Raw genomic sequence first — 17657 nt, 5'->3', positions numbered from 1 at the left:
TAAGAAAAGACAGATATACAGAGGAGAAGGCCTTGTAAAGACTGAGACAGAGATTGGAGTGCCATGGCCACAACCCAAGGAATGCCACCAGAAGCAGGAAGAGGAAGAGATGAATTCTTCCCTAGAGCCTTCAGACGGTGCACACAGCCCTGCAGACATCGTCATTTCAGACTTCAGAATTGTGAGACAGTAAATGTCTGTTGTTTTAAGCCAGTTAGTTTGTGATAATTTGTTGCAGCAGCCACAGAAACTAATAAGGAAGCTAAAACCAGTGGTAAAAGAAGAATGCCTCAGGAATTCACGTAGTCTTAAAGTGCCCACAAGATATGTATTAATTATAAATTTTTTGTTTATTTTTTGAGAGAGAGACAGTGCAAGCGGGGGAGAGGCAGAGAGAGAGGGAGACACAGAATCTGAAGCAGGCTCCAGGCTCTGAGCTGTCAGCACAGAGCCCCACGTGGGGCTTGAACTCACAAACCATGAGATCATGACCTGAGCCGAAGTCAGATGCTTAACCAACTGAGCCACCCAGATGCTCTGATACGTATTAATTATAAAGGAAAATATGGTAACTCTTCAGTGGAGAAACCTGGCAGGACCAAGCTTATGGAGTTTTGGAGTCAAACAAACATAGGTGGCCTGAAGCTTCACTTGCACCATCATCAATTTGTAACTTAACTTCATTAGCCCTCAATTTCCTATAAAATGGAGGTGATAAAAACCAATACCCACATCTTAAGGATATTTTGAGGATTAAGTGTAATAATCTATGTAAAGCCCATAGCACAGGACCTAGCACATACATATTCAATATTTACTGGTTTTTCTTTTTTTTAAAGATTTTAGTTGTAAGTACTCTACACGCAACATGGGGCTTGAATTCACAACCCCAAGATCAAGGGTGGTACAGTCCAACAACTGGGTAAGCCAGGTGCCCCTATTTATTGGTTATTTTGATGAGAATAGCTATCATCTACAGAATGAGGTTAAAATTTCCTGTAATCTATTCAAAGAGATGAGATACACTCAATGAAAGACTTCATGATCAGGCCATACCTGCATCTTTCCAGGTCATACTTAAATTGTTCTTCATCCCCAGACCTCCTGGTCTTCTACCATTCAACCTTCCTTTTTCTAGACTCCTGATCAGCTAAGCCATTCATCAGAGCCTGAGTCCACCCACATCCATAGCTCAGACCATTTCTTTATACATACAAAATTGATGATCAAGTATGCTTCTTGAAGTTCTGCTCACTGAGAGGAATGTGCCTTATCACTGTCTTTCAGTGACACCTCTGAGTGAGGCTGTGGCTTCCAAAGAAGCAGGCTCTTCTGACTCCATTGCTAGCTCCCCGATGGATATGACAGGCAATGGAGAGCAGTCAAAGATGACTGATAGGGTTAAGCCTCATAGACAGAGAAAGTAATAGTGGGACTTACTTTATTTCTGATGTTTTAATTTCTGATGCTGACCTAAGGGACTAGAATTAGGGTTGTCCTGGCAAAGATGGGGCTTATGCCAGAAAAGAAAGGAAAAATGAAAAACTAACTAAGCCCCCTCCATCATCAATCCATTTCCCACTCCCGATATACTTGATAAAACCACAAACTTGACCTCCTTGGATCTTTCCAGTTAACAGCTGGTCCATTTGTAACATTAAAATATATTAACTCATTGACTACATTTCCAGTCAGGCAAGCCCAAATTCTGCCTTTCCCAACAAACTAATAAACAAGGCTGCCTCAGTGGAGATGGAGTTCCACTGTTCTCTCCTCCATCTGATTGCCTCCATCACCTTAAAGCAAGTGGCTGAACGCTGGGCCTCCGTTTCCTCAACAACAAAATAAGGGTGATGAACTACCCAGTCTAACTCCAATCTCCCTACAAGTTGAAATATTTTGTGATTTTTCTAATGGGAGGGAGGAAAGCTGGAAATGTGAGGACACCGTTCATGATATATTCTGAGGCATTAATAACTCCTAGACAATAAACTCAGAAGGAAGTGAAGATGGAGGTGAGGAAGAGGAAAGACTCCTTCTGAAGTGTAAGATTTCAATTCCTCTTGCCACCAAACTGCCTTTGATTGCATTGATTTTCAAAACTTGCCCCCAATTTTAGAATTGCGATAGAAATAGAGGGCAAAGGAACATCATATATGATGTCAGAGGAATATTATTTTTAAAATACTCACCAAAAAGTTCCCTTAATTTATTTTCTGATTTATGTGACATAAATAAACTACATAATGGTGTGAGGGACTATAAAGGTTTTATTACCACTTGTTTGGTATTGCCTGCATATCTGAGTACCAGTTGTGGGTATCTCAAACTAAGTGCCATAAAACATTTACAGCATGCCACCCTACTTCCTACACTTTCCGTGAAGACAAAACTTGAGTGCTCACAAAATACTTATAAATGTAATAGTTAGTAGTGAGATCTTTCTTCTTTTATTTAGATTACAGATCTCCAGTCTGTAGCAAGAAAAATAAATGTGGTAAGGAAGATTTATGTTACTTCTCGGCAGGATCTCAGATTATCTGGCAAATTCCTTCCCCAAGGAAAACTACTTTTCAAAGAAACCCTCAGTAAATGCATACTGGAATTAACATAAAATTGGCAAGATCACTTGTGTCTAGGCGTTGGAATTCATTTGTAAATAACGACTGCTCACTTCCTTGCTTCCCCACCCGGGGACCAGACTCCCAAGCATTACAGGTGCCGAAAGACTTAGAAAAAGGAAGGAATAGGAACAAAAGGATGTTGGCGCCAGGAGGAAAACAGAATCTCCCAGAACAAAAATAATCTCAGAAGGAATAGCAGATTCAGTATCAGGTATTACTGAAATTTAAACTGGCTCTTAAAATGGTGAACAGATAGTTTTATTAACTAGGTCTTCTATTATGCCTGTCTGTTTAAACTTTTAAGCTTATCTTGAGGGGCAGATTTCGGTGCTAAGCACGTAATAGTTATTAAACTAATATTGACTTTTTTAATGGGTGATGGTCAATAAATATAAACTTTACTGTTTAACTTTTACTTTATGCCTTAAGGACCAAACGATGATTTCTATGATCCCTAAAGTTCACTACTCGTGAGTTATAGAAGAAACACAGCTCTGATATAAACACAGAAGATCTTCAAATAAGAATTAAATTAACCCCTGCCAAACAGCGTGGTCAGATAGGAAATGTTTGGGTAGAGTCTTGCTGAAGTCCCAAGACTCAAAACAAAAAACTCCAACACAAAGTGTGCACAGTGAGCTTAAATATATTGTAATTAAAGTCATCCAGATGGTAGTTGGATCAATCAATGAAGAGGCAGTATTTACCTTGGAATAGAAGATTCTGAAATCCAGAATGAGAAAATCCCTAAGGTGGGGGTGGGGACAGTTAATAGGAGCCCCTGGGAAAGGTCTTTTCAACGAGGATTGGAAAATAATACGTTTGAATTTGAATCTCTTTGAATATAAATCTCCCCTAACAACAGGAAAAGGGTCCTCTAGCCCAGCAAGCTTTGTGCAGGAAGGGAGTAAACGGAACTGTAAAACAGCCCGCTCAGCTGTTTCTGGTTTGGGACTGGGAGCAGAGAAAGAAATCGCGATGTGGGAACTGAGTATTTGAGACACTGAAAATAACTCGAAGGGTCAAATAACGAACTCCAGGCAAAGCGTTGACAAGCCTCCCCCTTTGTAGCACCTACGCTGGGTTTCCGCTCAATTTCCCCTCCCTCGCGCTAGGAGAACTGCAGGCTCGGCCCCTTCCCACGCGGGACGCGGCGAGCGTGGACAGCTCCCCTTGGAGCAGCAGAGGGCGGGAAGTCCGCGGCCCGTTGGCTACCGCTGGCGGGCAGCCCTCCGAGTCCCCGAAGCCGGCTGGGCCGGCAGGCCTCGAGCCTTCTCCGCCCCGGCTGGCCTGAGAGAGGCGGCCGGTGGCGGCAGAGGCCTCGCGGGCCGCCCGTCTGGCCCGCGAGCTGCGAGCGCGGGGCGCCGAGGGGAGGCGGGGCGAGGCCGTGGGGCGGAGGGGGGCGGGAGGTGCATCCTGGGAAATCCACCAACATGGGGCGAAGCGGCCGCCGCCGCCGCCGTGAGTCCCGGCCGCGGATGCCGCTGCTTCCCTGACGCCCAGCTGGGGCCTCGCGGCGCGCCGCGGCCTGGGTTCCCCCGGCAGAGACCGGCCAGCGCGCCCTCCGCCCGTCCTCCCGCCGGGGCCATGTGAGGGGGCAGCTCCCTCCGCCGCCGCCTCCTCCTCCTCTTCCTCCCCCCGCCCCCTCCCTCCCCTCCCGCCCCCCTCACACTGGGCCCTAGAGGAGCCCCCACTGCTGCCCGCCCTCCCTACGCAACCCCCACGATGGACAGGAACTACGCGACCTCCGGCTTCGCGGACCCGCCGCCGCCGCCCGCGCCCCCCGCCGCCCCCGCCACCGCCAGCGCCGCCGCACCACCCCCCGCCCCCGCCTGGGCCTACGAACCCCGAGCCGCGGCCGCCGCCGCCGCCAGCAGCAGCTGCAGCAGCGGCAGCAGCCCCAGCCTCAAGGCCAGGTAGGGAGGGTGGGCGGCGGGGTCGTCGTGGGCCAGGAAAGGCCGGGGATGCGTTTGGGGCCTTCGCTCCTGTGCAGCGCCGCCCAGGGGTCCGGGCCGGGCGGAGAGCCTTCCACTCTTCTCCTAGCCCATGCCCGCGTCGGGAGAGGCTGCTGATGACTCCTATGAGGTGGTCTTGGGGTGGGTGGGGGCGCCCAGTGCAGGATTCTTGCCCGGGGCTGCTCGGGGACTATGAGTAAAAGGGAGGGCTGGGCGGGAGTCGTGGGTCTCCGTCACCTCGCGGGTCTTGGGCTCTCTCACATGGTGAAGTTTGGGTTCGTGCCTGAACTCGGCGATCAGGGAGACCCGGGACTGGCTCCGGGGGGCCGAGGGGGGCTCTGAGGAGTTCCGGGCAGTGACATTCCATTGTATTGGAATGGACAATGTGGTTGGGGACCCCGGCAATGTGAGGGTGGGGGAGGCGCGAGAGGAAGAGGCGTCGAGCTGTGTCTCTGACATTGGGAGACCCGGGAGGGCTGGATTGCGGGAGAACCCCTGGGGCGTGGGGGCCCGGGAGAGGGCCTGGAGGGGCGCGAAAGCTGCGAAGGGGCTGGGTGACATATGTTTGCGGTGGTGGCCAAGACTAAGCTATTTCTCTTCCACGCGTTCAAAGTTACTGTTGGGTTTCCTCCCCTTTTAACAACAGCAGGAAGTAAGGGATCTTTTTTGCCTTCTGTATCTTGGGGAGACTAAGAGTTGGGAAGAAATTGGAGCGGGGGGTCAGCGAAGGCCATAAAGGTTGAAGAACAGAAGCATGCTTCTCCATCTCGGCTTCTGAAACCCCGGTTCATTATGTAGAGTGGGGTTCGGTTCAAGAGTTCATCTTTGCTCCATCATGACCAAGAGAATCTAAAATGTTGACTCTTACTAGATATTTAAGCTCGCGGGAAATGTGTAGTAGTGCCACACTTTGAAATGGTCCATTTGAATGATAACTGGAAGGCGTGGTCTGCTTTGGACGATTCGGGAGCGGGGTGTTTTAAAGCCACCTCTGCCGAACAATGCAGAATCTGGTAGGTGCAGCTTCTGATTACAAGGACCAGGGAATCCTGGGTTGCTAATGACTTCATCCTCAGCTACCAACAGGAAGCTTCGTGGCTTTATGATCTCATCAGATTTCTTCACTATTGTCACAACAGAAGTGAACTTTTTTTTACTTTATATATTACACTGTTCTAGATTATCTTCTTTGTTTTTATCAAAGTTCCACGTTCGTGATTTGGAAAATAATGTGTGAAGAGTAGCTGGTCTTTTGTCTTAAATACTACCTCGGGATTATTCTGAGAGAATGAGAAAAATTTGGTTCAAGAAAAGGGAAATAAGCTTTCTTAGGAAATTTTAGGTCCTTTGTTTAAAAGAGCTGGGATTTAAAAAATAATGTGATGTGCCAATTTGGAGCTAAATAATTGAAACTTTTCAGAAATAGTCATAACTTTGTATTATATACAATTAAGACATTTCAAGGAGTTTTATGAAAAATGTTTGGCACTTTTCCCATTTTTTTGATGCTAATTTTACTATCGTTTTTCAAGTGGCTTTTGCATTGAGTACGATAATTTACAAATTAAAATTACTTTCTCTTCAGTAAACAGTAATGATAGGTATTTGTGTATCATTTTTTATGTTTTAAATTAAAAGTATTAGGTAAATGGAACAATTTCTACCTAGTTATTTCTGTTATTTCTTTTAGCAGAATACTTCTGAGGCAAGAAACTAAAATCTACTTGTCATATTTTCCAAATGTTATTTATCACAGTAACAAAGAATGACTTCCCAAACACATTTGCAAACAGTAAGTAGATTCATTTGGGACACGTAATCTAAAAGAGATTTATTTTCTGTTTTTTGGAAGTTATTGATTCTTAAATGCTAAGCCCCCCCCCCCTTTAAAAATATGTATTTTGGGGGTGGAGTCAACTAAATTTTAGCATAGAACATGCAGGTTTTCCCCCTCCCCCACCAACTTGCTTTGTTAACATCTTGTGTTAGGATCAGGCCATCTGTACAGGGCTACGCACACTTCTTAATTGTACCTCATTTTATTCTTCAAATTGTGCAATGTCCTCTTTCATTTCAGTTATATAGAAAATACTGAATCTGAAATATGGCCTGTAAGTCTTTAGCTATTCTGCATTTTTAGAAGCCTATTCATATTTTTATAACATTTTTAAAAGCTTTTTCATAATTCATATATCAGTTGAATGTTTTTGTTCCCCTTTGCGGCAGTTTCTTCTTGAAGGTGCAAATGAGTACTAGTGTAATGATATATGGATACTTATCCATAAAGAATTAGTCTGTCACCTTGTTTCCAGTAACCTATTCAGAAGTGAACAGATGGTAATGACATTCAGTTGTTACTGACATGGGATCTAACATCCTACTTTGTGTCTTTGCTTGGTCCTGAGATGGAACATTTTCATCAGTTGATGGGAAAGAACGTGGTAAACAATTTTTCATTACTTTGAAATAATACTTTTTTGGTATAACAGCTCCATCAGATACGAGGTATTTCTCTTGTTTTACAATTAAAAAATAAAGAGCTAATGGGAAACTCCAACCATTTATCTTAGGGTGTATAGAGGGTTTTCTGAATATTTCTGAATATATCTGAAATACGTGCTAAGTAAATGGGAAATTCAGGGATAAAAATTGGTCCTATAAATCTCCATTTTTTTTTGGTGTGTTCTTCGTTAGTTTTAGGGACTGAATGACTATATCTTTGCCTATCACCATGCATTTGGAAATACTTTTGTGGGGCTGTCTTAAATACCTTTGTATACCTTTTGGAAATAAGATGATCATCAGGAAGCTGCATACCTGCTGCCTTTTCTCTACCTGTTATTTATATCATGTACAGAACATCAAGAGGCTGTTTCCATCATAGTGATGATAGATATGTTTGTATTTGAATATGTACCAGAAAGTGACTAAATAAAAATGCTTTGTTTAAAGTAGGTTTATATCTGTTTTTGTAATTTTGTCACTTGAAACAGTCTATTTTTTTGCCACCAGTTTTTAAAATTTCCTGATACGTAAGTTCTTTCTGATCGTATAGAATGTGTAATGAGTAGGGATAAGTACCCCTCCAAAAACCAGAAAAATAATTAGCTTCTCTAAAACTGGTCAGCTATCTTGAGGACTTTTGGGGTAAGTTTTAAATCTAGAGTTTCTCTCAAGGCTTTTGGGAAAAGATCTTGTAAGATCACAATTTATGAGTAGAGACAATCCCAAATTAGTGAAGGGTTATTTCAAACAAACTTTTGTTATTCACAAAGTATTTTCTCATAGAGACCATGTTGTAAATAATAATAGATATATTTACTGAGCTAATTTGTGCTAGTTACTGTTTTAAGTGATGCATATGTGCATGCATACACAAAACACACACACAAACATGCTTAATCTTAATCCTCTGAGGTAGGTATTATTTTTACCTTTTATGAATGAGGAAACTAAGGCATAGAGGCATTAAGTATAACTAAGTCAAAGTATAATTAAGTGTAATATATTTATAGGCACCTAGTAAATAGGGGAGCTGGGATTTAAACCTGGGCATTGTGGATGTGGAGCCTGCATGTTATATTACTATATTGGACTACTTCATGGTAAGATAGTCTAACAATGTAATCTGCCTATATTATGGGTTAAATGAGCTTTTATAGCTGGCCTAGAAACCTACCATCATTAGTATCCTTATTTCAGTGTTCATGTCACTGTTGACCTTTTTTTCCCAAGGGAAATGTGCTTTTTTTTTTTTATTCTTTTAAATGTTTATTTTTGAGAGAGACAGAGTGTGAGCAAGGGAGGGGCAGAGAGAGAGAAGGAGACACAGAATCTGAAGCAGGCTCCAGGCTCTGAGCTGTCAGTACAAAGCAATGCGGATCTTGAACCTATGGACCATGAGATCATGATCTGAGCCGCAGTCAGTCGCCCATCTGACTGAGCCACCCAGGCGCCCTGAAACATGCTTTCTTTTACTTTCATAGCACTCTACTTTGCTGGTTTTCCTCTTACCTTTCTAACCCACTGCTTTTCCCTGTTCTTCATTAATTCTTCCTCTTCTGATCTCTACGTGTCACTTGCTCAGGACTTTGAACTGATACAATTTCTTGTGCTTTCTCCTGAGGATAATTACATCCATGCTATGACTTTTGTTTTTTTAAGTTTATTTATTTATTTTTGAGAGAGAGAGAGAATGAGCTGGGGAGGGTTAGAGAGAATCCAAAGCAGGCCCACACTGTCAGTGCAGAGCCTGATGTAGGGCTCAACCCCACAAACTGTGAGATCTTGACCTGAGCTAAAACCAAGAGTCAGGTGCTTGACTGACTTAGCCACCCAGGTGCTCCATGCCTATGACTTTAAATACCATCTCTGGAGATGCCTATGTATATGTCTAAGGCACAAACCTGTTCTGATCACCTAATCACATAACCAACTACCTCTCTGAGCTTTTACTTGGGTATATAAGGACCATTTAGTGATGAACTCCTGCTGTCCCCACCTATTTCACCTCTGCTTCTCTAATGAGGCCTGTCTTAGGAAGTCACACTTTTGTCCATATAGTTACCCAGGTCAACCTGGGACTTGTGTGTGCTTAGTCACCAATCCCTCCTGCTTTTTTTTTAATCTCTTAAATATATCTTGAAATTGTCTACTTCTTTCTACTCCTTTCCCTTCTACTGCTCCACCCTGATCCAAGCCACCATTATTTTTCACAATAACTGCAGTCTCCTCCAAACTAAACAATCTTGAACCTTTTCTTCCTTCAGTTAACTCTTAGAGAATTCAGACTGATTTTTTTTTTTTAAACATAAATTTGCTAGTTTGATTATGTTGCCCCTCTGCTTTATAAAACCTTTCCATGGTTACTCCTGCATCTTAGGATCAAGTTTTTAAAATTTATATAAACAATGTATATGGCCCTGCATTTACTGGTCCATTTTAAATTCCTTGGGCCGTTCTAAATTCCTTCCTACCTTAAAACTTTCATACATGCTGTTACCTCCACTTAGACAACTCACTCTTTCCCTCCCTCTTTACCTGACTTCTTAAGGTATTTATGTCAGAGACTCACTGCCTTCCAACCTCTGTCCCATGTTGTTTTGTGCAATGGTATATATGTTTTCACACTGTATTTTAGTGTACTTTAATATAATTCTTAGAAATATCATATACTTATATGCTATTTATGTAATAGATACCTTCCTCTTTAGAATGCAAGTTCTTTGAGGGACAGTTTTGTGTACTGCTATGTATCTAGTACTCACTCTAGTGTCTGGCATATAGGTGGTGCTTAATACATATTTATGACACAAAAGCCTGAACTCTTGAGTTAGTTTGGGAATTGGAAGCCCTTTCCTTCCTGCTGCAGCTTCTACTCCTTGACCCTGTAGTAGGAACCAAGACAAAGGGCTTAGGACATTTGTGATTATCATTGGTTAGAAGTGAGGATGTGGGCTGCTGCTTGTTTTCTACGTTTCCTTGCTATGCTCTCTGGAACAATGAATACTAAACTGTATCTAGCAAAACTTAGTCCAAGTTTTTTTTCCATTCATTAAACAAATATTTGAGTGCCCAAAGTGCATGAGACACTATTGCTTTATCCCAGGTATTATATATTTCTTCAGTGAAAACTTGAGAAATCATTCATTTGTGCATTCATTAAAATGTATTGAGCATCTTTGAGTTTCTGTTACTGAGCTAAGTTCTATAGGCTACCAAAAAAAAAAAAAAAGAAAAAGACACTGCTTTGCCTTTCAAAGAACTTGTGATCCAAAGAGGAAACAGGATAATATCACTTGCTGCCTCTCTGCTTGGTTTCTAAATGTTGAAGTGCCCAGGGGCTTGGAGTTCCAGACTTTTTCCTTCTCTCCTCACTTATCCTGGGTGAAGTTGCCATACACATCATTTAACTTTCAAATTTATATTTCTATATTCATATCTAGTTACAACGGTGCCTCCGCATCATCTCCACTTGGGTATTGAGTAGGTATTTCAAACATACTATATCCAAAACATGGTTATCACCCTATGCCCTACTGGTCCTCCTTTAACCTTCCCAACCTCAGTAAATAAGATCACTTGCTTAGTAGTGCTGGCCCAAAAGACTGGAGCCACCTGTGATTCATTTCTTTCCGCCCATATTCATCCCCTCGGTAAATCCTGTTGGTTTGATCTCCATATCCATAATTTCCCACAGGACTATGAGTGTCTCGTATTGCTTTCCTTGTTTCCACTTTAGCCTTCTAGAGTTTATTAAACATGCAACAGCCAGTTAACATTGCAAAATACAAATCAGGTAATGTTGTGACCCTGCTTAAAACCTTCCATTGTTAGAGGAAAATCCAACGTCTTTATCATGGCCTACAAGGCCCTGTGTGATCTGAGCCTCAGCTAATTCTCCAACCTCATTATTCTACTCCCCCTACCATCCTTCAGCCATGCTGGCTTTATGTCTGTTCCTGAAACATGTTAAGATTATTTGTGCCCTAGGAATTTTGCGCTGGCTGTTCTCTTTATCTGGTATTCTTTTCACAGGTCTTCCGCTTTGTTGCTTCTTCTGGACACCCAGGTCTTCACCCAGGCCTCATAAAGGCCTTCTCTGCACTATCTAAAGTAACCTCTCATCATTGCATCATATCATAGAGTTTTGTTTTCTTCATAGCATTATCACTGTCTGAAGTAGTTTTGTAGAATTATATGTATTGTTACTACCCTTTCTTCATCCCACTAACTACCACTAATAGAATGTATATTCCATGAGGACAGAGATCTTGTCTGTCTTGTTCACCTCTGTAGAAGGCAGCTTGGAGTAGTGGTTGATAGCATAAACTCTGAAGTCAGAATTTTTGGGATTCTATTTTGACTCCACTTGCACTATGATCTTAAATAAGTTTCTTAATCTCTCTGTGCCTGAGTTCCTTGTATAAAACGAGCATTTTTGAAAAAAATTTTTAATGTTTATTTCTTTTTGCGAGAGTGAGAGAGAGAGCATGAGCGAGCATGAGCAGGGGAGGGGCAGAGAAAGAGGGAGACACAGAATGTGGCAGGCTCCAGGCTCTGAGCTGTCAGCACAGACACCGGCATGAGGCTCAAACCCACAAACTACAAGATCATGACCTGAGCCGAAGTCAGATGCTTAACCAACTGAACCACCCAGGTACCCCAAAATGAGCATACTTTCCAGAGTTCTTGAAAATTAAATGAAATAACTCAGAAAATTGTTTAGAATGGCATCCACATTCTGAACTATATAGAATATTAGTTTAAAAAAAAATTTTTTTTTAATGTTTATTTTTGAGAGAGAGACAGAGCACGAGTTAGGAAGGGGCAGAGAGAGAGGGAGACAGAGAATGTGAAACAGAGATCATGACCTGAGTTGAAGTCGGACACTTAACCGACTGAGCCACCCAGGCACCCCTAGAATATTAGCTTTATTGTCAGCACTTAGGACAATGTCTGGCAGGCACGTTATAAGTGTCTACTAAACATTCAGCAAATGAATTGAAGCCCTGTAGTACTAAGCAGAATATTTGTTTCTTTTTAAGTGTTACCAAAATGCTTTGGGGACTTAGAAGGAAAAATTATATAAAGTTCAAGGGGATCATGGAAGCCTTGTCAGGTATATTACATACATCTGACGTGAATTATTGTTAATGTTGCATGAATAGAATAAGGGATGAGCATGAAGTGGGGGTGCCTCAGTGGCTCAGTCAGTTAAGTGTCTGACTTCAGCTCAGGTAATGATCTCACTGCTCATGGGTTTGAGCCCCGCGTCAGGCTCTGTGCTGATAGCATCAAGCCTGGAGCCTGCTTCAGATTCTGTCTCCCTCACTCTCTGCCCCTTCCCTGCTCATTCTCTCCCCCCCCACCTCTCTCAAATATAAACATAAACATTAAAGAAAAAAAATTTTAAAAGGAGGAAATGGAATCAGACCAGTTAAGGGCTGATCCTTAAACTGACATAGCATCACTTACGGTCAAAGCAGTTCTGGGCCCAGTGTAGAGTTATGGGAGAAAGACTATACAAAGGTGTGTTTCATTGGGGAGGTCAGCAGAGTAACACTCTACCACAGTGTATTAGTGCTAGACTTGGACAGCTTTGATGACAGACTATGGAGTATAGTCTATACATCTCAATAGGAAGTTTTGAAAGGTTTTTGAGAAGGGTGATGATGATATGAGCAAATAAGTGTTGTAGTATTATTTTCTCAGTTAAGTACATAATGCATTAGAATTGGCAGAGGTAGGGACACCTGGCTGACTCAGTCAGTTGCGCATCCAACTCTTGATATCAGCTCAGGTCCAGGGTTGTGGGATGGAGCCCCGTGTTGGGCTCCGTGCCGAGCATGGAGCCTACTTGGGATTCTCTCTCTCTTTCCCTCTGCCCTCTCCCCAACTCACTTGCTCTCTCTCTAAAATAATTTTTTTTTAAATTGGCATAGGTATAACACAGATACCAAATGAGAGGCAATTCATCAGTCCAGACAAGAGGGAGGTTGTATTAGTCAAGGTTCTCCAGAGAAATATATGATTTGTAATGGATGTGGATGGAGTATATGTATGTATATATGATAATTGTGGTATCTATCCATGTATGATTTATTATGAGGAATAGTCTCACACGATTATGGAGGCTGAAAAGCTCCATGCTCTATTCTTTGCAGTCTGGAGACAAAGAAGGCCTGTTGTGTAATTCAGTCTGAGTCCTAAGGCTTGAGAACGAGGGGAGCCCATGACATAAATCCCAGTGTGAGGGCTGGAGAAAATGAGATGTCCCAACTCACACAGTGAGGCAGGAAACAGGGGGCAGTTTATTTCTGGGGAAAAGGAGGCAGAAACATGCTTAATCTGGGTACCTAGTGGCCAGTGAAGGTGACCTTGTCATCTTTACACCTGTAGGCATCTGTTTAATCTGTACTTAATCTCCATATAAAGATAACAATAAGATCATAATTTTTTCTAGCAGGATACAACTATCCTGTGTACAACTGAAAACCTGCCAGTCCCTTCCCCAGGAGAGAAGATTAAGTCCTTGAGTGATGTTTATTCTTCTCCTTGATATCCTATAACTTAAATACTGTGATGTAAAATTAATAATACTTAAGTACTGTGATAGAAAATCAGTACATCTTATGTCACATGATAAGGAAATAAGAGGAAAGAAAACAAATATACATGGACACAAAAACATAAGCAAAATAAGGAGGAAATACTCATGACAATTATAGTCCTGTTTCTTTAGCTGATTATATACTCATAGCTAGTATTATAACTACCTCTTCCACTACCCATTCTGTTTGCCTTCAGCAAGTATCTCAGCTGCCTGTGGTTCTTTACCTGGTCGGGTGACCCAACCTTCATTTCTAAAGGGCCTGTACCATTATGGTCCTGTTTGGACTTAGTTGTTTTAGTTTTCCGTTGACTTTAATCACAGGGCATGGTAATACTTGAGCATCACCTTAAGGGACTTCCTGTATTCCACACATACTCATCATTGCTTGCGTTGCAGAGTATTTCAATTTCCCCTTGGTAGAGTAGGAATTCCTTTTTTTGTCTGTTGATTCAGAGGCATGAGAAGCCCAAAGTGGCCGAGTGGCAGTCTTAACTTCCAGTCCAGTAGAATCATTGTTGGGTCTCCTAATGAAGCATTTTTCCTGCTGGATCTTAGACCTCCAGGCCAGCAGAGCATAAAGTCACTGAAACAGGGAGTTTCACTTAGTGGTTCACTAAGGATGTTAATGAGTGGTGACACTCCCATTCTCTCCCTTGATTCCTAGGCCCATGAAAACAATACTAGGCAACAGGATGATGATTCAGAACATATACAGAGTTCTAGAGAACCTTGCCCCAGTCCTCAAGGTGCCCCAGTCCTAGTTGGTGCTTAAATAGTCTTCAAGAGGCCATTCCACCATTCCATCAAGCCAGCTGCTTCAGGATGATGGGATACATGGTAAAACCAGTGAATTCCATAAGAATGGGCCCACTGTTGCACTTCTTTTGCTGTGAAGTGAATTCCTTCATCAGAAGGAATTCTGTGTTGGAATACCATAATGGTGGATCAGGCATTGGCATTCCATAAGTCCACAGATGATAGTTGTGGCAGAAATCCACATCCAGAGTAAGTATCTATTCAAGCAACAACAAAGTGTTGCCCCTTCCATAATGGAAGCTGTTCAGTGTAATCAACCTGTCACCAGTAGCTGATCACCCTGCGGAATGGTACCATATCAAGGGCTCAGTGTTGTTATCTGTTGCTGGCAGATTGGTCACTCAGCAGTGGCCATAACCACGTCAGTCTTAACATGTGGAAGTGCATGTTGCTGACCCCATGCATAACATCCGTCCCTGCCACCATGGCCACTTTGTTCATTAGCCCAGAGTGGCTGGTGAAGAATGTTCTCTGATATCCACAGACCAGGTCATTCTATCCACTCAATGATTAAAATCCTCCTCTGTTAAGGTCACCTTTTGGTAAACATTCACACAGAAAACAAATCTTCGATTTTTTTGCCCATTCAGGTGTGTATCCATATACTTTCTTTGTCAGCAATTTTCCAGTTATGTTCCTTTCAAGTCCCAGGCCATCCAGCCGAACCATTGGCTGCAGCACCTGAATCAATATATAATTGCTCTTCTGGCCATTTCTGTTTTCAAGGAAAATGGACATCCGGGTACTCTGCTTGATGTTCTGCCTACCAGGAAGATTTCCCTTTACCACTGTTCTTCAGGGATATCCCAGAAAGGGACTGTAGCGCAGCAGCTGTCTCCTTTAGCTAGTGCTTACATATCTTACAAATAGGTAAACCAGGCCTAAGTCTTTTCTTCCTCTTTCAATGGATTGTAAGGGTATAGGCTGGGAGAGAGAAGGCAGAGTAACAGGAATGGGGACCATGGGATTTCAGCCACTTGTTTTCTTTTTTTTTTTCTTTTTTTCTTTTTTTTTTTTTTTTTAAGGTTTTATTTTTAAGTAATCTCTATACCCAAGGTGGGGCTTGAACCTACAACCCTGAGATCAAGAGTCACATGCTCTGCTGACTGAGCCAGCCAGGTGCCCCTGGGCTACTTTTTTTTTTTTTTTTGGTTATTTATTTTTGAGAGAGAGAGAGCGCGAGCGCGTGCACGCGCACAAAAGTGGGGGAGGGGCAGAGAGAGAGGGAGACAGACTCCGAAGCAGGCTCCAGGCTCTGAGCTGTCAGCACAGAGCCTGACATAGGGCTCGAAGTCACAGACCGTGAGATCATGACCTGAGCTGAAGTCGGCCGCTTAACTGACTGAGCCACCCAGGCGCCCCTGTTTTTGTTTATTTTTGAAAGAGAGAGTGCAAGTGGAAGAGGGGCAGAGAGAGAGGGAGATACATAATCCAAAGCAGGCTCCAGGCTCCAAGCTGTCAGCACAGAGGCCCATGTGGGGCTCGAACTCACGAACCACAAGATCATGACCCTAGCTGGAGTTGAATGCCCAACCGATTAAGCCACCCAGACTACTTTTTAATGTAACTTTTCCCTTCAGGGCCTGCTTGGGCCTGATAGGCTATGTACTATGTCCATTTGATGATAGAGTATTGCTGTGCATATCCATCTTTATGGCTTGGTGGATCAGATAACACCCAGTTTATGATAGGTATCTTAGGTCCTGTGGTAACTTGGGGTCCCATGGTTAAATGTTCAGTTTCTGTTGAGGACCAGTAGCAGGTCAAGAGCAGTTTTTCAAAAAAGAGAGTAGTTATCTATAGATGATGGCAGGGCCTTGCTCCAAATCCTAAAGATCTATGGCTGTAATTCACCGAAAAGGGCCTGCCAAAAGTTCTAAATAGCAGCCCTATCTGTTACTGACACTTCAAGAACCAATGGATCTGTTGGCTTTTATGGCCCAAGTGGCAGAATAGCTTGCACAGCGGCCTGGGCCTGTTACACATCCTTTCTTGTCACTCAAAACCAGCACTTTTTTGGGTCACCCAGTAAATGGGCCAGAATAACACACACCCTAGTAAGGAATATGTTGCCTCCAAGTCCCACTGGGTACATCTCATGCATCCTTCTTAGTTGTATGAAGCCCAGAGACAAAAAACCTATCCATCACCTCAGTAAGGATATTTCAACATATCCCATACCACTGGACTACTAGAATTTCACTGAAGTAGAATTTTGTATTTTCCACCCAGTGATATATAAATGTCTTACCAGTAAGTCTAGAGTATTTGCTACATCTTGTTCAGTTTGTCTAATCACCATAATATTATCAATGCAAGGTGATCAAGATCTGTGCAGAGTAAATTATGACGTAGAGCTACCGAATCAATATAGCCCTGAGGTAAGACAGTAAAAGTGTATCGCTGGCATTGCCAGCTGAAAGCAAACTGCTTATGGACAGGTATGAAGAAAAAGGAATTTGCCAGATCCATAGCTGCATACCAGGCACTAGGGAATGTGTAATAATTTGCTCAAGCAATGAAACCACGTCTGGTACAGAAGCTACAGTTGGATTTGCCACCTGGTTAAACATAGCAATCTGCTGTCATTTTCCAAGACCCATCAACCTTCTGTATAGGCCAAATACATATGAATGGAGATACGGTGGAAATCACCACCCCTGCATCATTCAAATCCTTGCCTTGGTAGCACCAATCCCTGCAGCCCCTCTGAGGATTTAGTATTGCTTTTGGTTTAATTTTTTTTGAGGTAGAAGCAATTCTAATGGTGTCCACTAGGCCTTATCCTCTATAATAACCCTCACACCACAGGTCAGGGAATCAGTGTGGGGATTCTGTGAGCTGCTAAGTATGTCATTCCAATGATGCATTCTCAACCTGGGAAAATAACCATAGAATGAGTTCAAGGACCCACTAGACCCATGTGAGATGAACTTGAACCTGACCTCCATAAGCCCCTACTCTTTTTTTAAAAAAAAATTTTTTTTTCACGTTTATTTTTTTGTGTGAGAGAGAGAGAGACAGTGTGAGTGGCGGAGGTGCAGAGAGAGGCAGACACAGAATCAGGAGCAGGCTGTAGGCTCTGAGCTGTCTGCACAGAGTCCGACATGGGGCTCGAACCCACGAACTGTGAGATCATGGCCTGAG

The 17657-nt window shown here is 42.8% G+C and overlaps 1 protein-coding gene across 4 annotated transcripts in view; it reads left to right on the top strand.

Moving 5' to 3' along the window:
- The first annotated feature begins 4053 nt into the window (after nucleotides 1–4053).
- The window catches only part of QSER1 (glutamine and serine rich 1), an 82422-nt gene continuing 68818 nt past the window's right edge, over nucleotides 4054–17657 (top strand). For 2 of the 4 annotated variants that reach the window (XM_086677729.1, XM_086677730.1), the window contains exon 1: nucleotides 4054–4540. In XM_086677729.1, the coding sequence (XP_086533855.1) occupies nucleotides 4350–4540 (191 nt within the window). In that variant the 5' untranslated portion in view covers nucleotides 4054–4349. Of the gene's footprint in view, nucleotides 4541–4795; nucleotides 6372–17657 lie in introns of those variants that run through there. The other 2 variants (XM_086677732.1, XM_086677731.1) reach the window with 2 other exon arrangements.

The sequence above is a fragment of the Puma concolor genome, chromosome D1 (genome assembly GCF_028749965.1).
Source record: "Puma concolor isolate L17-30 chromosome D1, mPumCon1.1.hap2, whole genome shotgun sequence".
Lineage (NCBI taxonomy): Eukaryota > Metazoa > Chordata > Mammalia > Carnivora > Felidae > Puma > Puma concolor.
Note: the sequence above shows the minus strand (reverse complement) of the source record. Positions and strands in the feature narration are given on the sequence as shown.